The following is a 22,101-nucleotide window of genomic DNA, read 5'->3' as shown; positions in this document are numbered from 1 at the left end:
TTTATATAAAAATAACTATTTACATTTAGCAACACGTATTGGAATTAATGAGTGTTTTTTCAAACCATTGAATTGAATACGTCATTTAAGTATGACATAATTTAATTCTTAATGATCTATACCAAACAAAAAAAAAAAACATCAAAAATGTATCGATTGTATTCTGTGTCTTGCATAAAAAATTGTGGCTTTTAAAACAATTTATTTTTTGTCGTACAAACGAATAATAAATATAATCTAAATACATACAAACCCTCATACAATAATCGTCACTAAATAGACAAATTGTTGACAGTTTTATTATAATTTATTTTTATTATGTAATTTGAATATTTATGTATATTTGTTTATATGCAAACATCTAAAATTGCAATAAAAATTGCATTTCTTGCAATATTTTTTCTTGTTGTTTTCATTATAACCTATAATAAATAATCTTATATGAATTGTAGTTAAAGGTATTGAATTTATAAATCCGAAACAAAACCACATTTAATGGCAATTAGTCAACTTTTAGTTCAACTTGACCCACTAGAGTGACAATTTGTTTATTTTGTTTTAGTGATACTTTAGATTGTGACATTCATTTAACAGTGTAGTAACACTATAATAAAGGGTTTTTTCTCTCTCTCCCCCTCAATTAATCTGTGAGTACAGATTGTTTTTATTGCTGGTTTTATTGTTATTGCTTTGGAAAATCACATTAAGGCATAATATTTATGCAGGGCTACCATTTTTGTGGGGATTTTATATAAAGTTTAGGAGTAGTTTGAGGTGAATGGGATTTTTTGGCTAAAATGGTGTAAAAACCTAAAGGAAAGGAATTCAAAGAAAATGAATTGATAATTTAGTAAATAAAAAATATATAACAAAAGCAAAATACAGATTTTCAAAGCTGCCACAGATTCTAGAAAGTATTTCTGACAGATGTTGATCTTGAATTTAAATTCTTTCGAAAATAAATTCTTAACTCAGCTGATTTGCAATAGTGGATTTATTTGAAGTCTTCAGAAAGTTCATGTTAACTGACAGACGGAAATCGCTATATCATCGTCTCTGAAACAAAAAAACCTATCATATCTAATTATAGAGGAAAAATGTATAATAATTTATTTTAAAAGTACTTTACAAACCGATCTTAACAAATGCGGAAAAATATTGCAACAAAATAGAAATCGCTATATGGATTAGAATTAAAGAAAAAATTAACGATTAAATAAGGAATTCATTCTTTGAATAATTAATTCTCAATGAAATTAATTCAATACTTATGAAGGAATTAAGCCAATGAATTAATTCGTTATGAATTAATGGTTATTTTTTGTAAATTCTAATCTAATCCATATTGAATGAAATTACTGTTTCTCCATTCAATATGTTTTTTTTTTTTTAAATGGAAAAATTGTCTAAAGAGTATTTATAATAGCTTTGAATTGAAGAATAATTTAATCATTCAATAAACTTTATTAAGCTATTTTGAAATGGATTTGAATTAAAGACAAATTTAATAAGGAATTAATGGTACAATGAACTTAATACATTTAAAATAATAAGGAATTAAGTACTACGGATTTAAGCCTGTATTAATTCGTAATGAATTATTGGTTAATTTTTGTGAATTAATTTGTAAAGAATTAATTAATGGTTAAGAAATAAAATTTGATTTTGATAATTGAATTTAGAATTAATTCTTTTGAAGCTTTTGTTCACAAAATGCAAAAAGATCTCTTGACAACAATTTTTTACACACAGCCAGTATAAATTTATGATTAAGCAATTTTATACTAACCCCTATATTCATAAACAATTTTTAAACTTATGAAAGCTATACATTGTAGAACAAAATTTAAACCTTTGATAAATTTAAAAACTGTTTCTGATTACGGAGGTAAATCTTAAAAATCAATAAAATATTCAAATAAAGGCATAACAAAAGAAAACCTATGGCATCCCCTGAAAGTCTGTGTTTAGCTATTAAAATTATTATTATAAATAATAATAAAAAAATAGTTTATTATAGTTTATTTACTCAACGTAAACAAAATAAAAACACAACCTTAAAATATACAATACAATTGTTTATAACCTCTTTAAGTAATTTAACTGTCAATATAAAAATTGCGACTTTTATTGGTTGGCTAAGTGAGTGAGTTCTATTATCTATTACAAAAATGCTACATACATACTTACGTATTCTTTTGTTTTATATCATCCTTAGAAATTTTCTTATTTATTTTTATCTAATCTTTAATATTTATAAACAAAAAATACCTCTTTATACAGTTTAAATTTTCATAGGAAGTCTTTTTAGTAGTAAAATTTATAATCATCACTCGAAACCATCTTCATCATCATCTTTATAGTGTTTATTTTACTTTCAAACCATCTATGATTTTTAAATATTAAATGGTGGGTCTAGAATTTGAGTGTCTGTCTTTCTGTCTGTCCCATGCTAATGACTCGTGCTAAGTAGAAATCTTGAAAAAAAAATTGTATGTTTTGCATGTGCTAGTGTCATTCGTTTGTTGTCATCGTTGTCATTATTGCTGTTCTGGCTGTTATTGTTGTTGCTATTGCACTCGTATGTTCAAAACGTACCAAATTACAGTGTACTCGTGTGTGTTTGTTTACAAACTACAAATTAAGACTACACGTGCATGGCTGCAACAGTTTGTTCTATAAGAAAGTAGTAGAATAGTACTAAATAGATCAAACATAAGAATTATTCAATTTATCAAGTTTTTATATAGCAATGAGAAATGGTTTCGACTTTATCAGCAGCAAATGTTAATTTCAAATATATTACTATGATTTTTTTATTATAATTTTATTCTGTGGAATGTAATAATTATACTTTTCACCGAAATTTATTTATATAGACAGTTTATATACATATGTATAAAAATATACATTGTTTCAAACCACATTTTCCAACTTAAAAGTAGATGCATCATAAAATATATTAGAAATATAGCTCTTCTGCTTTTTTACTACGCCAAGAGCTCTACATCATGAATATCGCTAATATGTATTCTTTTTACTCTCACTGTACGTTGCATAAATGATATTTATGAATTATAATTGTTTACTATATTAAATAGTATAATTCAAATGTCTGAAGAATCTCTTAGAGGTTCCGCAGACAGATCTGTCCAAAATAATACATGCTCAAATGACACAACATGATGACGCTTGAAATTGTGTAATCATAAAAACAATCAAGCAAAATCTAAACATACAAAGATTAGGAGTATTTTTGTTTTTAAATTACCAAAAAAAAAAAAAAAAATTATTTAAAGCCAACAATTAATTCACTCTTCAAATGTACATACTTAGATAAAAATCTATACGTATAATAAAACTCAACTACTGAACATTTATTTCCCCATTTGTGATGTTCTGAAATCACTAACAATTTAAAGTTTTTATTTTTATTTGTTTAATTATGTATTTAAATTAATTGTATGTGGTTCTTTTATTATTTACGGATTTTTTGTTGTTTTATATTTAAAAAATATCACAACGTAAATAACAACAGTCATAATTATTTTTAAAAGCCAACGGCATTTTACATTTAATCAAAAGAATAGAAAAAAGTGGGAAAAAAAGAAGAATACAACTTTTTTTTAAATACTCATAGTATTAAAACGTACGTAAATAATTTTAATGGATTGACTGTTTTAAATTTTTTTCGTTAGCCACATTGCCGGACATTTGAAACGACTGCGATTGTCATCATCCATCTACAATCAACAAGATCTTCACAACCGGTCTAAATCAAATTTTAGTTTTATTTTTATATTTTTAGTTTTTTTTTCTATGAAAGTGTGTGAGTGACAGAGTTTATTGAATAGAAAATGTATGCATGCAAATCATATGTTCGCTTGGGCATGTGTTTGTATAGAAAAAATAACCCAACAAACAAAATTTTTCAAAAATGTAGCGAAATGTTGTAAGAATGTGACTTAAATTGTTTATATCCTTAATCGTGAAAAGAAAATTTTTATATTCAATACGATAAGTTTATAACAAGGAACACCATAATATGGTTAACGGGTGGTATGAGTGTTTTTTTTCAGTATTACAGCACAATTTGATTAATATACGATATGATGTACTCTATTCTCTCGACTTTAGGTCGAAAAAAACAGTATGGCTAATTTAAGACTTTGCAAATGATCTTGCAAAATTACGATTTTTTTGTTTGTTTTGCTAAACAGCAACAACAAAATACACATGATTGCAATTGTCACACCATTTCATCTTTACAACACTCAAACTAGTTTAGCTTTTAACATCACTCTCTATCTATCTCCCTCTCAATTTTAAAATGGCAAACTGAAATTTAAATAAAAATTTAAAGAAATACAAAAAATAAACAAAGTAGAACAATTATTTGTAATGTGTATTGAGTTGGCATCACTCTCTCTCTCTCTCTCGTTTTCAATATGGCGAATTTAAATTATAAGGAAAGTTGAAAGAAATGCTCAAAATAAACAAAGAAGATGTTGTCATATTTTATTTGTTATTGTTTTTAAGCCTAGTACTCTGTTCGCATGTGGTTTTCCGTGCGGAAATAATACTGTAACTTCCGCTAATTTCCCGACAAAAATATCCCAGAAATTTATAAAAAAATATTTCCGGGAAAATTTTCTCAATTAGGAATAAGAAGATGTTGTCATATTTTATTTGTTATTGTTTTTAAGCCTAGTACTCTGTTCGCATGTGGTTTTCCGTGCGGAAATAATACTGTAACTTCCGCTAATTTCCCGACAAAAATATCCCAGAAATTTATAAAAAAATATTTCCGGGAAAATTTTCTCAATTAGGAATAATAGTTGGCTCAATGTTAAAAAAAATTAAATTTGCAATCTGAAACGTATCGATCACAGATACCCAGATAAGAAACCATTGACAGCTGTCAAAATAGTAATATCGAACCGTATGGTTTTGTTTATATTTTTTGTTTACCATTTTTTCAATTCCACCATTAAGGCAGATCTTAGAGAAAAAATAAAATATAGTAAAAAATCGATGAGTGTGTGAGACGAGATATAGAAAGATAAATTTATATGTTTGTCCCTCTTTTAAATCTACCGTGGTTTATTATACATTTTCTTTTGTTAATTTTTTGTTTGCCTCCGCCATGTTGCTAAAAACAGCTGATTCGGATCTATGTTATTCTATGGTATCGATATTCAATTTTATTTGTAGTCATTTTAGGGATTTTTACTGTCCCAATCATGATTTGACGACGTTTGTCCCTAATTCGGCGACTTTTTAAAAGAAAAATTGTGTAGTTTTGCCTCACCCGCCTTATAGTTCAGACGTTGCTCCGTCGAAATAATATTTGTTTTCATCGTAGCAGAACGATATCTGCTTCACTTTGGAACAGAGTATTCGATATTGGCTTGATTCGTTCTTGGCTGAGAACTTCGCCGAACATCTGTAAACCGGCTGAGCCTAGCCGCCGCTTTTTGTATAACTTCCTTAGAGCCGCTGCTTTTGGATTTTAGTATTTTTTAGCCGATTTTAAGTTTCCTCCACAGTCGAATTTGGTCGGCTGAGGTCTCTGATTCCATAGAATGATAAAATTCGGGGAAATTAGAAAATCCAATTTCAAGTTAAAGTTTCATTATTAACAAAATATTCATTATCCAAGAGAAATCTCTGGCTGGTAATAAAAATTACTAGGAGATTTTTAATTCATAAAAGAAGATAATATGATTTTTTTTTTACAACTAAACATAATTTTGATAAATTTTTTCAAATAATACCTACTAAGAGATAACATTCTAAAGAAAACGAAAAATAAACATTTTGTCACAAATTTTTATAATTCTTTATTTAAAAAAAAATTACTGTACAAAATTTCCATTTAAAAAACCTTCAAATTGTAAAAAGCAATAAAACAAAATTTAACTTATTTAATAAAATATTTTTTTTACGAATAACAAATTGCTGTTAAAAATGCACATTAAGGCTTTTAACAGGTACAATGTACCCAAATATTTATAGTATAATTCTTATCATATCAAGTAATAAATGTGACAATAAACAATAAATATACTACTACAAGTTGCTAACTTTACACATATTTTAAAATAAAATCTCTTTACAAATGTCGCTGTCAAATTTGGGGCAATTTAAACAAATTATAGACTTAATGACTTTGTCTGAATTTATAAATGTTTATATCTACATATAACAAACAATTCTGTTTATGGTTATCATAAAATTTATTTGAGTTTACTAGAATTTTGCCATTTTTAGTTTTGCGTGGAAAAAGTACTATTTTCGGGAACTAATAAATGATTAAACATTACCATAAAACCATAAAATTATTAATTATTATGGTAGGTTTTCTAACATAAATAATAAGTAGCTTTAAAATTCGTGTTTATTTATAAAAAATTTTGAGTTTTTAACTTGTTTACCTAGAAACGACCTTAAATGATGTTAATTTTTCGATAACAATTCAATGGCAAAATTGTTTGTTGGTCTTATTCCCCCATAGTTGTATTCACATTCATACATTCATAAATAAAATTGTCCATTTATAACGGTTTGTGTCGTATTTTCTCTTTTATTTACAATCAATTCGACCCACTACACTTGAAAAGAAAAAAACAAAAATTAAATCTAAAACAAATTTAGTTCCTGATTAAATTTAATTATCGATTTTTGTATGATTCATGTGCACGGGTTAAGGCCATAAATACATCATCTGATTTAATAAAAAGTATTAAGTGGCAAATAAAATGGAAATTCAGTTGTGACATAGGTATTGATTGTATTGATTATTGTTAAATAAGAAATTTCAAAGTATTTTTGTAATGACGTTTTAAAGAAAAAAAATATTTTTATTTATCTGTTTAAACAATTGAACAAAATGTTAACTGTTGTTTTATTATGGCAAAAATTCCCTTCATTAGTTGGAATTTATGGATAGAGCTATTAAATTTCATGCAATAAATCGAATTTTTATACATACAGTAGTGGTTGACAATAATATAATGGAAACTTTTCCAAAGATATTTAAGAAATTTTTATTTGTTTAGGATTTATTTACTTAACAGAATAAAAATAAAAACATAATAAAATTCCTAAAATAGAAAAAAATCGAAAAAGTATTCATTATTATGGTAGTGTGTTCAATATAAAAATTATCAAAAATACTTACATTTATTCAAATATTGTACAAATTCATTAAACATTGTACAAATTCATTAAACATTCTCCCCTATCGGCAATAACATGTGAAACTTATTTTACTATGAAATATCCATTTAGCTCGAAGGGAAAATTGCTTTCGTGATATTCCCATGAACTTTTCATTCACAATAGTTGATTTTGTTCGTAACAGCTGTTTATTGTTTACAAAATTCCATTTAAAAATTTCACATATGGGGTCAGCATTAGCTTTGGCTCTGCGTACAAAACAATCACAGCATTTAACTTTACGAGCTGATTTTCTGATAGAAGTGTTCGGTGCTCTTCTAAAGAGTTGTTCGGTTTCTTTTGCCTTACCAATACTGTTAGACCTTTTTTCTTCCTGATCCAGGTTTTCTTTCAATTTTCAAGTCTTCCTTATACTGTTTAATGGGTTTTGAAACCGGGTGAAGATTAACCCTCAGATTGGATTTTTTTTTAAAACTTTTAATTACTTTTTGATATTTAAAAAGCTAACGTTATTAAAAAAATAATATTTTGTTGGACCAAGTATAAGTTTTCGATCGAATAGTGTGTATAATTAACATTTTTAAAAAAGTACCTTTTAAAAATTAACATTTTTAAAAAAGTACCTTATAAAAATTAACATTTTTAAAAAAGTACCTTTTAAAAATTAACATTTTTAAAAAAGTACCTTTTAAAAATTAACATTTTTAAAAAAGTACCTTTTAAAAATTAACATTTTTAAAAAAGTACCTTTTAAAAATTAACATTTTTAAAAAAGTACCTTTTAAAAATTAACATTTTTAAACTCTATGAATTTTACTTTGTTTTATCTTACAACACAATTTAGTTTTAAAGGTTTTATTACGTGGAAAAAGAAAGAAAAATTTAATTGCATTTTTTTAACACAACAAATAAGAATTTGTTTTAATTTTTTTTTGTGAAAGTTTTTTTTTTAATGATTCCCCATATCTCGACTATTTTTCTCTATATTTTCTTCATCTTTTTCATTTTTCTAGCCATCTCAACGGTCCGGTGACTAAAGCTCTCGAAATTGTTACATTATTAAAGTAACAAATAGAGTTCAAACCTTAAAGAAAAACAAAAATACGCTAAAATAAAAACCAACCCATGTACACAAGTCTACACTTAATACACTACACTACAAAAATAAACACACACTATTTAGATTATACAAATAATTAACATGTAAACAAAACGCTAATAAATTTAAAACAAACAATTTAAATTATAAATAATTAAATAACAATAATTAATTAGTAGTAGGTTTATTAGCACTGTAGTTATAATATAAATTATTAAAAAAACCAACTACAAATTGTGTGATATTTTATTGAAATATATTTGTTTGTATAAATTATTGTAAAATTCCTTAAAAAAAACGCAAAATATATGCTAAATGTAAACAAAATTTATATGTTGTTAGCAGCAGTCTAAATACTTAAACAAAAAGTTTATTACGTTCAAAACTCTACTTATTTTTTTCATTTTTGTTTAATTGGAATCTTTTCTTTATTTAAGTATCTACTAAGTTACTTTTTAATTTAATTTATTTATATTTACATAGTTTTTTTTACCAAATGTTTATGTACTAAAGCAAAAAGTATAGAATTTTTATTGACAGCTGTCATGTAAATAATATAGTATTGAACAAATATAGTCCAGTTTTTTTTGTATTTATATTTTGCAACCTAAAGTATTATTATACAAAAAGAAAACATTCCTAATTATACATTATTATTTTAAATTAAATTAATTAAAAAAAAGCTGCAACAATGCAAAATTTCATAAATTATTTAAATTGTATTAAATAAATTTAAAATAAACTTCTTATACAAATACACATTATTGTAAAAAAAAATATTTAAAAACAAAACAACAAAAAATAATAATTTATATTAACAAACATAAAAAACAAAATTGAAAATTCAACATGTCGCTCAACGGTAAAAATGCAGATGATGCAGCCCAGCAGCAATTAGAGAATAATAATTATTACAACAACAATAATGACCTTAAAGATACCTCCTTTACACCAGCAACGACGACGTCGTCGTCAGCGCCTACTGCAACATCAGCATTAGGAAATGCTGCTGCAGACAGCAACAAAACACATCATAACACTTCTAGTTCTAGTTTTATACACATTCCACCTCCCCCTTCTTCACATACAACACCAAAAACAACAACAACAACACCAGCAGCAACAACTGCAAATAGTGAAAGTATGAGTAACAGTAACAGCAACAGCTTAAGTAGAAGATCATTAGATGTTCACACATTAGATATACATGAACCACAACAACAACACAATAACAATAATAATAAACAACATGAACAACAACAACAGCCATCAACACCAACATTATCTACAAATTCGAAATTAAACTCTACAACACATGAATACACCAGTAACAATGGTGTGCCACATGGACACTATCGTAATACATTACCACCTCAAGATGATAATTTTAAATTATTTACAATTTATGGAAATGGTGAGTTTCCCCCTCTCTCTCTTTCTCTCTCTACCCACCTACCTCCCACAAAACATATTCTTAACTAACTTCTTTTTTTACTATTATAAAAAAGTCTATATTTTTTTGTTTTATTTATTTTTAAATAATAAACTCTAAAATATTGTTATTTTTTAAAAAACTTTTGTTAAATTAAATATTTTATATTGTTATTATTGTTACATATCTGTAAATGTATAATGCCCAGCTGTTTTTTAAGAAACTCCTAAATCAATTTGCACACATCCCTAATTAAAAGTGTAATAACTAAAAGGCCTACATATTTGGCCCTTTTCTCTTTCTCTCTCACTCTCTCTTAATATGTATAGTATATTTTTCTTTTTTATACAATAAATTTATTTAGTATTTTGTTTATTTGTACTACTTTGTTAAAGTATGTATTTTGTAATTCTATACCCTAGCAATACACTTTAAATAATGACAAAATTACACATTTTATAAAGAAAGAAAAAAAATAAAACAGGACTCTCAACATTCATTATATTTACTTGTTTGTTTACAATCTTTAAATACAATTGTAACTACAAACTACAGGCGATGAAAAAATATGACCAAACAAGATTCTTTTAACCCTTTCACGACCATAACAAAAATTTTTGAACAATTCTTGAACAGTACCAATAAAACTGTCAATTTTCAAAGACAATCAAAAATAAATGCTGTAATCGAACTTGTTTTAATCTAAATACATTAAAAAAAGAGACACGTTTAAGGACTAATTAAAATGGAACCCATTCTTTCGTTGTTGGGACACCGGTGTACCCGTGGTCGTCATTATCGGCTTTGTTAAATGAAGTGTTCTCTGGACATTAAGACTAATTGCAACTCATGGACACTGTGACAGACTATGTCCAGACTAAGTAAGCATCGGCTTTTGCTAACATACACAAATAGTTAGTAGAATTACGAATACAAATTTGTTCTGTGTGGGGAAAACGTGTCGATGATCATCTTTAAAGTTTTCTTTGTATGACTGTATTTAGTTTTACACCAGGTCACTATAGGAAATTTTACCACTTTTTTGGCCAAAATTCAATATTAAAGTTTATGCGAAATTCATGTTTTTTTGCTTTAATATAACAAGAACATAACTAATTAAACAAATCTATCAAAATTTTTCGATAACATTGCTTTACCGTTACTTTATCGGTTTCTGAGTTAGCAAAAAGCGATTGAATGCAGTAAAATTCAGGATTTACAATAAATGGCGTATCTTTGAAAACGGGTTTTGCACATTATTGTGTAAACAACAAAGTTGTTTTAGCTTCGACAATGTCGAATTTTGTGCTAACAAAACGTCATATGCGTGAAGTTTTGCTCACCGAAGATTATGGTGAATGTGTTACATCGGTTTCAACGTCCGAGAGATGGTTTGTGCGGTTCATTTCACGGAAGACAAATATCGCACAGACCAGGTATAAAAGTTTGACGACCAAGAATTGGAGGCATTAGTCCATGAAGTTTGTTTTAAAACTCAACAATAGCATGCAAAACTATTGAGAGCAGCTCAAGCAGCTCATTTGTCAAAACGGGGTCCTTTCGACTCTACTTGAGCGTTTGCGAGCAGCAGGAAATTTGGTATCATTCGAATTTAAGCCGAGAGACATTGAAAGACGATTCTGCATGTCCAAAATGATGCTTGAATGCTAAAAATTAAAAACATTTTTGCACCGAATCATTACTAGTGTTGAAAAATGCCGAATCGAACCAAAGCCAAATATCCATAGTGCTAAGATAATGCTCTGTATTTGGTGGGACCACAAGCGCCCTATCTATTATGAGCTGCTGAAATCTGACCAGGCCAGGGAACCTCTACCGAACGCATCAGACATGAAACCGTAATATTCCATTATGACAACGCCCGGCCACATGTTGCAATACCTGTTAATAAGTATTTAGAATAAAGTGGTTGGGTAGTTTTGCCTCTCCAGACCGTGCCCCGTCCAACTACTATTTGTTTCGATCGATGCAAAACGCTCTCTCTGGTATACGCTTCGCTTTGGACGAGAGTATCCGATATTGGCTAGATTCGTTCATGGCCTCAAAAGATGAGCAGTTCTTTTGGCTCGGAACATGTATAACAATGACCAATACTTTGAATAAATTTATATCGTACAAATGTTTCAAAATAAAAGCTAAAAGTGTGAAAAAAATCACGCATTTTTAAGTCATACACCCAATAATAATACAGCAAAACTTCTGAAAGATATTCTATATATTAAAAAAAATACATCAAAAATTAACCAAATTTATTTATTTAACAAATAATACTCAAAGAATTTTTTAACAAATGACTTCTAGATGTATTACAAATACAATTATGATTTTTTATGTTATTATTTAACTATTTTCTTTCCCAATACTTTCTGGAAACTTAAAAAATAATCTCTCTTTTCACTTTAAGAATCATGCAGCTTCATGAGTGCCTATAAAACACTTATGGGTGTATTATGAATTACAATTGAACTAAAGTTGCATTGTCAGTTTGCAAATTGCTACCAGAAATTTGTAGTTGCAACGCAACAGATGTTTGGTTGCCATCCATACTTGACCCATTAATCACTCATAACTCTACACTATTTTACACTATATAACACATATGTATGTATTGTATTTAAGTTTTGTTATGAACAACACTTTCTTCTACATTTGATAACAATATTTCTGTTAAGTGTAAAATATACCGTAACAAATTGATTTTGCCGTAGGTCTTCATGTAGCAATATTAATTGTTGAATTTGATTGCGTTCATAAAATTTGCGATGTGTAGACCGCAATTGTCATGATTGCTTGCGAAATTATTGCTAAGCTATTAATGTTGCTACGTGGAGACCTACAGTTGGAGATGGACCAATTCGTAACTAAGATGTTAGCCTCTGTTATTGAAAGTTGAAAGTATTAAAATTAAGCAATGCAGCGTTAAATTTACAGATTATTTTTTTTTAATAAAATCAGTATTTTCACAGCATAGAACTTTTATTTAAATTAACTTTAACCAGAGTAATCATGCAAGTAAATTATTTAATTTTACTTTGTCATCATTTTAGAAGTATTTAAAACATGATTACAAAAATGTTTGCCAACAGAGCGTATCGTATGTGTATGTGTGAATAATGCAGTTTTTCATTATTATTTAAAATAAAAGTAATTATACATTTGTTTTTTTCTATTGTTAATTTTCAAGTTAAAAACAATTTTGTTTCGTACAATATTTATAATTAGCATGTTCATATTTTTAAGCACATTTTTTTCAATACAAATTTTATTTTCAATATTTGTACAACGAATTTTTGTTTTATTATAACTATTTACTAATTTATTTATTTAATTTTTTTATATAAATATTATATTTCCATTAAAAATTATGTACTAATTTAAACATTTTGTTATTTCTCTTCTTTTTTTCTTCTTCAATTTTCTATTTCTTATTCTAGACACCGACAATGACAAATTGTCCGGTTTACCACATTCGACAACCGGTTCATTAAGCTCTATCATCACGACGTCCATAGCATCCTCAGAACCTGATCCAGGAGCGGGCGGCGGTGGCGGCAATGGCGGCGGTGGTCATGATCCCTCAAATAGTGTAGATGAAAAGATGGCCTTAAATCGACCGGGTATAAAGCAAGAGAAATGGTCTTCGATCTTAATACAAGTGTCTATACCATTCTTTTTGGCTGGCATAGGCACAATAGGAGCTGGTATTATTTTAGGTAGAGTAGAGGTGAGTTTATTTATTTGTTTTCTTAATATTCATTGAAGTAATTTATAAGTTTGTTCCCATAATCTAACAATTATATTTTTATCTTTTAAATTAATTAAATAATTAGTTTTTGACTGTTAAAAGTTTTAAAAGTTTAGATATTTGTAAAAAAAACAAAATTCAATGACATCGTATATAAATTACATGACATGCATGCAATTATTAATAAGTACCTTCGGTTTAATAATTCTTAGCTTCTCTCTGTCCTCTACCCCCCTTGTGTTTGAAATTTATGTCTTCGAATTGGAAATCTATATTAATAAATATGAATGTATAGATTTTGTGTACGATTTGTTAATAAAAATAATAAACAAAAAACTTTATAGACAAGTGCCGTCACTAAAGAGCAGTTAACTAGTTAAAAATTCATAATTTGTAGTTTATTATTGTTTTTTTATAACATTTATAACTGATAATAAAACTTTGATTGGTTTTTTTATGATAACTATTTGCAATAATTTTAGGGCACTTTAAAGTCTGACATTTTATAATGTTAAAGATAAATTTGAACAGATTTGCAACCAATAAAAGAGATATGGTTAATATTGCAATACTGCTTTATATTTTTTAAAGCAAATTTAAAGCAACAATTATGCTCAAATTTAAAGCATTTAATACATTTACGAACGAATCCTATATTAGACATTCCGAAATGGGTCTAACGCTTTCCTCTTCTCTTTAGTAGTAGATCTTCAGTAAACAATTTAGTATTCTACCTAGGTATCCACAAATAGCTATTATTAGATTTAAACTTCAAACATTAACCCCCATATGCATAAACAGTTAATAAATTTATCAAAGGTTTATGAAACTGATTTTGTATGGAAATTTTGTTTAATAAACCTTTGATAAATTTATAAACTGTTTATGCATATGGGTGTAAATGTATTGTTACGTTTTACCTTTTAAAAACGGTGGTTTATTTCCTTTAAATAAACCGGACACTTTTGATTGCAAATAAAGACAGTTTGTAACTCTTTATTTATTTAAATTTATACAACACTATTTTAATTCACACACTTTATAATGTACAAGAATACACTGGTAATGCAGATGTTGTTTACTCTGACATCGCCTATGATAAACTAAAACTAACTTCAACTTGCTGTACCTATTTAAACTCATAGTGCCACATTCTAGAAGCACATGAATTTTCTAACGGATAAAACTAGAGGTTCAACTTCCAGAGCTTTTGGCGCCCTTAATGTTCTTATTAGCAGCTTTGACAACACAGTGATGCCATGTTTCTACTTATGACAATGTATACAAAAGCTGTTGGATGTGGAAACCCGTATTTAAATCGTTAAATTCTAATTGATAGTGCAATTTCGTAACAGTATCCTAAACTGGCTTATCATTGCCTAAGCATTCTTTGCTACTGAACATTCTGGCATTTGATTGGTTATCTATATTGTTACGTTTTCACCTTTTAAAAACGTAGGTTTATTTCCTTTAAAAAACCGTATTCTATTAATTGCAAATAAGAGCGATCAGTAGTTTAAAATTTTTAACAGCTCTATTTAAATTTTCTGAACATCACTTTGCAATAGAATGTCAAAATGCATGAAAAAGGCACACAAAAATGACAATTTCCCCTATTTATGAAAAACGGGATTTGGAAAATCCCGAAAACTCCTTCGGGATTTAGGATTCCCCGTTTAGCATCTCTAATTGCAATACGGTCTGTAACGGCTGCTTGCAACATTCATCATGTTTATAAACATTTAATGTAGATACTTTATTGTTATTTCTTCTTATATAATGTACTTATGCAACGGTATTTTATGCTTTTTAGTGCCTAATAAAAATTAATTGCTAAATAAAAAATTTACTTTCAATTGTAAAGACATAATTATGTACGTTTCTTTCTTATAATTTTCGGGATTTTAGATTTTTCGAAATTCTTTACCAAATCTCGAACCCCGGGATTTTCAAAAACCAGTCCCGATTAGCATCTCTAGTGTTGACATAGACACATATCTTTCAGGATATATGTATGTAATGTGGTTTTGAGGTTACATAGTCCTTTTTCAATTGAAGATTTTTGAACAAATTATACATATTTTGAAATCAACAAATATCAACACAAATTTCTAAAAAAAATCTTAAATTTCCTTACAGAAATGGCGAGTTTTTAAGTCTGTTAGTGAATTGTTCATTTTGGTACCCGCGCTGTTGGGTCTGAAGGGCAATTTGGACATGTGCCTGGCCTCACGTCTATCTACTCAGGTCAATTTGGGCAATATGACGGGACGCAAAGAGGTTATACGTATGATTGTGGGCAACATAGCATTGGTGCAGGTGCAGGCCACGGTGGCATCATTTTTGGTTGCTATGTTTGCGGTGTCGGTGGGAGCTGCCATGGATGGTAATTTCTACTTTGAACATGTTATGTTATTGACGGCGTCCGCAATGTTTACGGCGACATCGTCATGTTTTGTGTTAGGTGAGTTTCTCTTTGTGATTAAATAAATTTCCAAAAAAAAAATACATAATTGTATATTTTGTATTTGTTTTAGACTTTGTATTAGTGGCTGTGATATTATTATCTCAAAAGTATCGTTTGAATCCTGATAATTTGGCAACCCCCTTAGCTGCCTCCATAGGTGATGTGGTTTCAATTAGTTTGCTATCGTTTATTGCTTCGATTTTATTCGATAACATAAGTAAGTGAATGGAGTTTAATGTTTAATCCTTATCCTGTACTCATGGGTCAAAGTAAACCATAATGAGTTTAAAAAACATAAGGAAAAATAATCACATGTTTGTTTTATTTGTTAAAGTAGATGATAAGGGTTAATTTAATTTAAAATGATTTTATTCTTTAATATTTACATACTAAATATTTCTCTTTTGCTTTTGTAGAAACTCATTTATGGATAACTTATGTTGTAGTCGCCTGTTATCTGGTCTTGTTACCCATGTGGGTAACAGTTGTATTAAAAAATAAATATACACGCCCTGTACTCAAGAGTGGATGGGTGCCAGTGCTGTCTGCATTGTGTATTAGTGGGTAAGTGTTTTTAAAAATCAATCAATTCATCTATTTATCAAGCTGAGCTTCCAATTATTTAAATCGATTTGAGTTCAATCAATTCACTAAAAACTAACCCCCATATTCAAAAACGATTATTAAAGTTAATAATTGTTTATTAAACAATTTTTTAAATTAAAAAAATTTAGTTTTGATAACTTTAATAATCATACTCACACTGTAACAATTTTTAATTATTCACTTTCAATTTTAGTTTGGGTGGCTTGGTGCTAGATGCTGCTGTCGAAGTTTTCCATGGCTTTGTGGTATTCCAGCCGATTATTAATGGTATTGGCGGTAATTTGGTATCGGTACAGGCTAGTAAAATATCAACAATGCTGCATCAGAGTTCAATTATTGGCATTATACCACCACATACAAAAATATTCGAATGGCCCTGGAAAGCTTTGTTCAAAGGAGGTATGTAGTAATTGGATTAAACATATAAATTGAATGTTTAATAATAATAAAAATATGAATTGTTTATTTCTAGTGCCCTATGCTAAAACTGCACGTTTATTGATTGCCCTGTCAATTCCTGGTAATATATTGTTTATATATGTAGCTGATTATATACACATGTCCCAATCGACAATAACCTGGGCGTTTGCTCTCTCATACTTGCTTGCCAGTTTAATACAGGTATAAATTTTTATTAACATTAATTGTTTTTAAAGAAATTTTTCTAAAGTTTATTTTTTCCTAAATTATATTACAGTTAATGCTTCTTTTGTATATCGCCCACATAATTGTGCATGCCATGTGGAAGTGGAAAATAGATCCGGACAATTCTTCAATACCTTATCTTACGGCCTTGGGTGATTTATTGGGCTCTAGTCTGTTGGCCTTGGCCTTTATATTCCTGTTATCGATTAACAAGGAATATGGCGTTGGCTTGGATACTTTAAATGCTTCAAACTGAAAAAGATTGATTTATTCATATGTTTGTATGTATGTGCTGTGATCGAGAAAGAAGAAGGAGAGATAGAGAGTGTGACAGAGATGTTTACATATTTGCCCTACAATGATTTTGCCATTCTCAAGTCATTGTTAAGCAGAAAATGGATGCGTGTACTATTTTAAAAATAATTGCCATAAATAAATTTTAACAAAAACTAAAAAAAAAATAAATAAAAATACAAAAGAAAACAAACAATAAACAGGGTTGTAAGTTATATAGTCAGTCATCGACGCCTAATTATTACTGCTATGTGCATTCTACAGTTACCGATTAGTATATATAATTAGATGTAAAGAAGTTGGACATGTTAAATTTTATGTTGAATATATAAAATCCTAACAACAATAATTATGATGATGATGATGAAATGGTCGAGACCAGTGTTTAGTTTAATTTCATTCTCCAGTGTACCTTAATGGATTTAAATTTTAGTAATATGTATGTATTTTAATTTATTTTAAATGAAATTAAGTAATTACCTATCTTTACAAAAAAAAAACCCTACCCTCCCCCTTAACCCACTCCCCCTCTTAATGATGTAAAAAAAACCACTAAATAAATATGTGTTTATTTAAATAGAGAATTTAATTTGATAAATAAAAAACAAAATACTTAAAATTAAAAAAAAATAAAAAAATTATAATAATTTATGTGTAAATAAATTGAAAAGTTAATCAAGAAAAACAAATATGTAAGAAAATGTTTTTGGTTTTTAGCAGGACTTTCGATTTCTATTATTTAGGGTTGTTGATAGGGAATTTTTGCTGCCAAAATGTCGAATTTTGTACCAACAAAGAAGCGTCATATGCGAAAAGTTTTGTTTTACTTCTTGAATTTGAGAAAATGTGCCGCGGAAAGCTTATGGTGAATGTGTTCCATTGGTATAAACGTGCGCGAGATTGTTTATGCGGTTCAGAAGTGTTGATATTGATAATGAAGACAAAGATCACCCATGCCAGCCAAAAAAGTTTAAAGACCAAGAACTGAATGCACTACGTCATGAGGATTGTTGTAAAACTCAACAAGAGCTTGCAAAATCATTGGGAGCTACTCAAGCAGCAATTTCAAAACGTTTACGAACAACAGGATTCATCCATTGGCTGCCCAGATAGACCAGTCGATAGTGTGCTGAACTATTAATCTGAGGGTTGCGGGTTCGATTCCCGCCAGAGACTCTGGGTGTATCTGCAGACAAGCAAAGCGCTTCGCAGTTTGTGTTTTGTTCTTTTTTTAAAAATAGCAGATTTTACATGTCTAAAATTGCGAGGAATGGATCAATTACTTGAAAATGACAGCATTCATTCATCGAGTGAAATAAATAGCTAAATCATCTGGGCTTTATAGATGAGAATATCAATAGATTTTACTCACATTCTATAAATATATATCGCACTGTTTACCTCTAAAGTGAGTCAACTCAAATGTTTTCAATTTTCACTTTTTGCAAGAAATCGATGTACAGTGGTCATATATACCCACTGTAACATCGTTTTCTATACTCTTTCGACAAAATATACAGTTCCATCCGTCTTCAACTTTCATTGTAATGTATTAAAATAAACTGTTTTTTGCCTCTATTGAAAATGTTTAAATTTTGAGTTGACTCTCTTTAGAGGAACCAGTGCGATATAACTAGATAGGGACGTCGATTTAACAATATCCATCTCGCTGTTGAAAAAAACAATTCTAAAAACTGATGGATTCTGAAATAATTGACATATTACTGATAATTAAAAGCATAGAGAAATATACATAGAGACGAGACACTCCGATTTGTCAAACAAAAAAGCAACAAATCATATGTCTGATACAACAACAAAATACATTGACTAGCATGTATTTTGTTGTTGCAAGAGTCAGGTTTTTGACAACAGACTTGGGTTTTTGACAATTACATACGTCTCGTCTCTATGTTACCCAATGATTAAAAGCATATAAATCGGTTCAAAAAAAGGTTGACCTGCTTTCTGATTTACATATAATGAAACTTATAGAATTTAATGTGGAGAAGCTTGTTAGTATATAATTGTTCTTAGGTATTAAGATATCTAATTATGAATTAATAATTAGATATCTTAATACCTAAGAACAATATTAATCTAATTCAAATTTAACAAATATTGACAGCACTAAATACATGTTAAATCAAATACATTAGCATACTTTTAGGTGTGCAAAATAATTTAGCATTGCCAACTCACATCAAACAGCTTTTGTATATAACAAATCTGTTTATGTTTATACAGTACTTTTTGACAAGTAAACAAATTGTCTATTATGAACGCCGCTATTTCAAAGCATTTTAGTAAACAACCGCCACTAAACTTTATTTAATTTTGTTTTAATACTTTAATTAATTATGCAAAGACCTAGAAGAACTTCAGAATTTCAAGAAGATCCGGTTGGTATACGACGTCAGTCAAGGTGAGTTTTAAATAGAATGTCGGAAGAAGTGACGCTATGTGAACTATTTACATTTGTTCAACAGAGTCCAACAAAGGAATACACTAGCTCCGTCGCCTGCTGGAAATGCTGGTGTTACAGCAGCTTGTACTGGCGGCACGGCTAAGAAATATAACGCCAGGTAAGTTTTGTAAATATAATCAAAACTCTGAAAACATACATAAAATGTACAAAGAAACTACTTTTAGGCAAAGTCGAATTGCCGTACCATCACGTCCCTCGTCCAGTGACCGTGGCGGATCTAATAATCCCTACCTGGCCGTACCCTCATCGGCCATAAAACGTGGGGTCACACCGCAAAAAACCCCTTTGCCCAAGACCACTGCTAACCGAGTATTGTTTACCGCCGAAAAACAACGTACCGGCCAGGGAGGCAGTTCGATGCCTTTGCATAATGATAAGAAATGGGTGCAGGAACAAACACAACGTATAACAGAGCACTTGCTCAGCCAAAATACTCTGGGTAATGGCATAAGTACGGATTTTTTAAATCGTGGTCTAAGGCAAATGTCTATTAAACAATTTGTGGCCATTATCAACTATTTCTTAAGCTATATATGGGGCAATCGTTATACTGTGGGTACCAATCATGTAGAAGATATAATAAATATTTTGCAAAAACTGCAATATCCACATCCTCTCAACAAGTCGTGGCTTAAAACTCCCAACACTCAACATTCTTTTGGTAATGTCATTGTTTTATTTGACTTTCTTATGGATTTTGTGCCACCTGCCGAGGAAGAGGACAGCAATGGCATATATTTTGATTTAAAAGAGCCCGAAGAGTTAAGTGCTTCAAGGATGCAAGAAGATAATTTTCAAATACCGGACTTGGAATTTCAACAGCAATTGCTGAGAAACTCGGAGGAAGGCTTTATGTTGTGGGACAAACAGAAAACTGATGAATTCAATACTCTCCAACTACAGACCTGTAATCTTCTAATACAAAAAAACTGTGGCCTAGCCGATGTGGATGCTGTCAAGTTTGAAGTAGAAAAATTGCAAGACATTTTAAAATCTCTAGAAAAAGAAAAACCTTCCGAAGATAAAGATATGCTGAAAATGAAATCAAAACTTTCACACGAATTGAAAACTTTAAAACGTGAAATCAAAACTCTGCAAGATGAGTGTGAGGCTGATGAAAGAGATATAAAAGAATTAAATTCTCGTAAACAGGTCACCGCTAAGGAAGTAGATTCCATTGAAATGGATATAAAATCCTTGCATGAAATGCTAAATAGTCAATCGTGCACGGTGGAACAACGTAATCAACTGGTAGCAGATGTTATGCAGCACAAACAGATGATGGCCATTAAAGAACGTGCCATACAAGATCTTCAAACTCGCTATCACAATCAGCAGATACTACAATCAAAAGCCATAAAACAATTTAATGATCAAATCGAAACCTTCAATGCTCACATGAGAGAAATTAAGTTCTCCGATCTCTTGAAAACCAATAGCGACACTTCGCTCAACGAAAGCATACTCGAATTGTCTTTAAGGCCCCAGCAAACGGAATTGGATAAACTAATACCACTTCTGCATGAAATCAATGAAAATGCTTTACACTGTATACAAACTAATAAAAAGAAAATATTCCAGCTACAGGATAATAGCAAACAATTAGTAACTGATATTGATGGAAAATTACATCCTAAGCTAAAAGCTTTACGTGAAGCCAATATCTCTAATGTTGGTAACGTACAAAAGCTTGTGAATATCCTCAAACAGGAGGAATGTAAACTGCTAGTAACAATACAGAAGATGGAAGAGGATATTATTGCGGCCGATAAAACTATAGAGGAATTGCAATTGCTCATCAAACAGAAGAAATCCCTGGTGGATGAATTGATGCAAGCCAATGAACAGACAATGCAGCATGCTGAACAAAAACATCGCCAGTGTTTGGAACAGCGAAGGGCTTTTCTGGAAGCCTACGATGAAATGTTGGAGGAATGCATACAAAACGATGTACTACAGCAGCTAATCAAACAGGTTCAATTGCAAGAGAAACAATTGGAGGAATTTAAAAAGGATTTTAATAAGAATTAATTGTAATAAAATAATTAAAAATGTGTTATGAATTCAATAAATGTTTTTATCATTCAAAAGAAAACATTTACTCTTCGTATTTATTTTTTTT

At 29.2% G+C, this 22,101-nt stretch overlaps 2 protein-coding genes across 4 annotated transcripts in view; both read left to right on the top strand.

The window, feature by feature from the left end:
- Nucleotides 1-17,691, top strand: part of LOC135956313 (solute carrier family 41 member 2) — a 62,802-nt gene extending 45,111 nt beyond the window's left edge. For 2 of the 3 annotated variants that reach the window (XM_065506764.1, XM_065506763.1), the window contains exons 2-8: nt 13,169-13,458; nt 15,619-15,943; nt 16,017-16,163; nt 16,363-16,510; nt 16,746-16,951; nt 17,025-17,173; nt 17,250-17,691. In XM_065506764.1, coding sequence (XP_065362836.1) covers nt 13,169-13,458; nt 15,619-15,943; nt 16,017-16,163; nt 16,363-16,510; nt 16,746-16,951; nt 17,025-17,173; nt 17,250-17,453 — 1,469 coding nt within the window. In that variant the 3' untranslated portion in view covers nt 17,454-17,691. Of the gene's footprint in view, nt 1-8,922; nt 9,696-13,168; nt 13,459-15,618; nt 15,944-16,016; nt 16,164-16,362; nt 16,511-16,745; nt 16,952-17,024; nt 17,174-17,249 lie in introns of those variants that run through there. The other variant, XM_065506762.1, reaches the window with a different exon arrangement.
- A 2,095-nt stretch (nt 17,692-19,786) lies between these two features.
- On the top strand, nt 19,787-22,074 carry Ndc80. The gene is made up of 3 exons (XM_065507720.1): nt 19,787-19,916; nt 19,981-20,076; nt 20,144-22,074. The coding sequence occupies exons 1-3, from the start codon at nt 19,852-19,854 to the stop codon at nt 22,008-22,010; spliced, it is 2,028 nt and encodes a 675-aa protein (XP_065363792.1). The 5' UTR covers nt 19,787-19,851; the 3' UTR covers nt 22,011-22,074.
- The last annotated feature ends 27 nt before the right edge of the window (nt 22,075-22,101 follow it).

The sequence above is a fragment of the Calliphora vicina genome, chromosome 4 (assembly GCF_958450345.1).
Source record: "Calliphora vicina chromosome 4, idCalVici1.1, whole genome shotgun sequence".
Taxonomy (NCBI): Eukaryota; Metazoa; Arthropoda; class Insecta; order Diptera; family Calliphoridae; genus Calliphora; species Calliphora vicina.
This window is presented reverse-complemented; position numbering and strand designations above follow the sequence as displayed.

Excerpts from the sequence above, each read along its gene's own strand:
- Ndc80 (XM_065507720.1), top strand. The coding sequence starts at position 19,852 with ATGCAAAGACCTAGAAGAACTTCAGAATTTCAAGAAGATCCGGTTGGT. Across the intron at positions 19,917-19,980 it reads GGTATACGACGTCAGTCAAG|AGTCCAACAAAGGAATACAC; the intron begins GTGAGTTTTAAA and ends TTTGTTCAACAG. Across the intron at positions 20,077-20,143 it reads GCTAAGAAATATAACGCCAG|GCAAAGTCGAATTGCCGTAC; the intron begins GTAAGTTTTGTA and ends AACTACTTTTAG.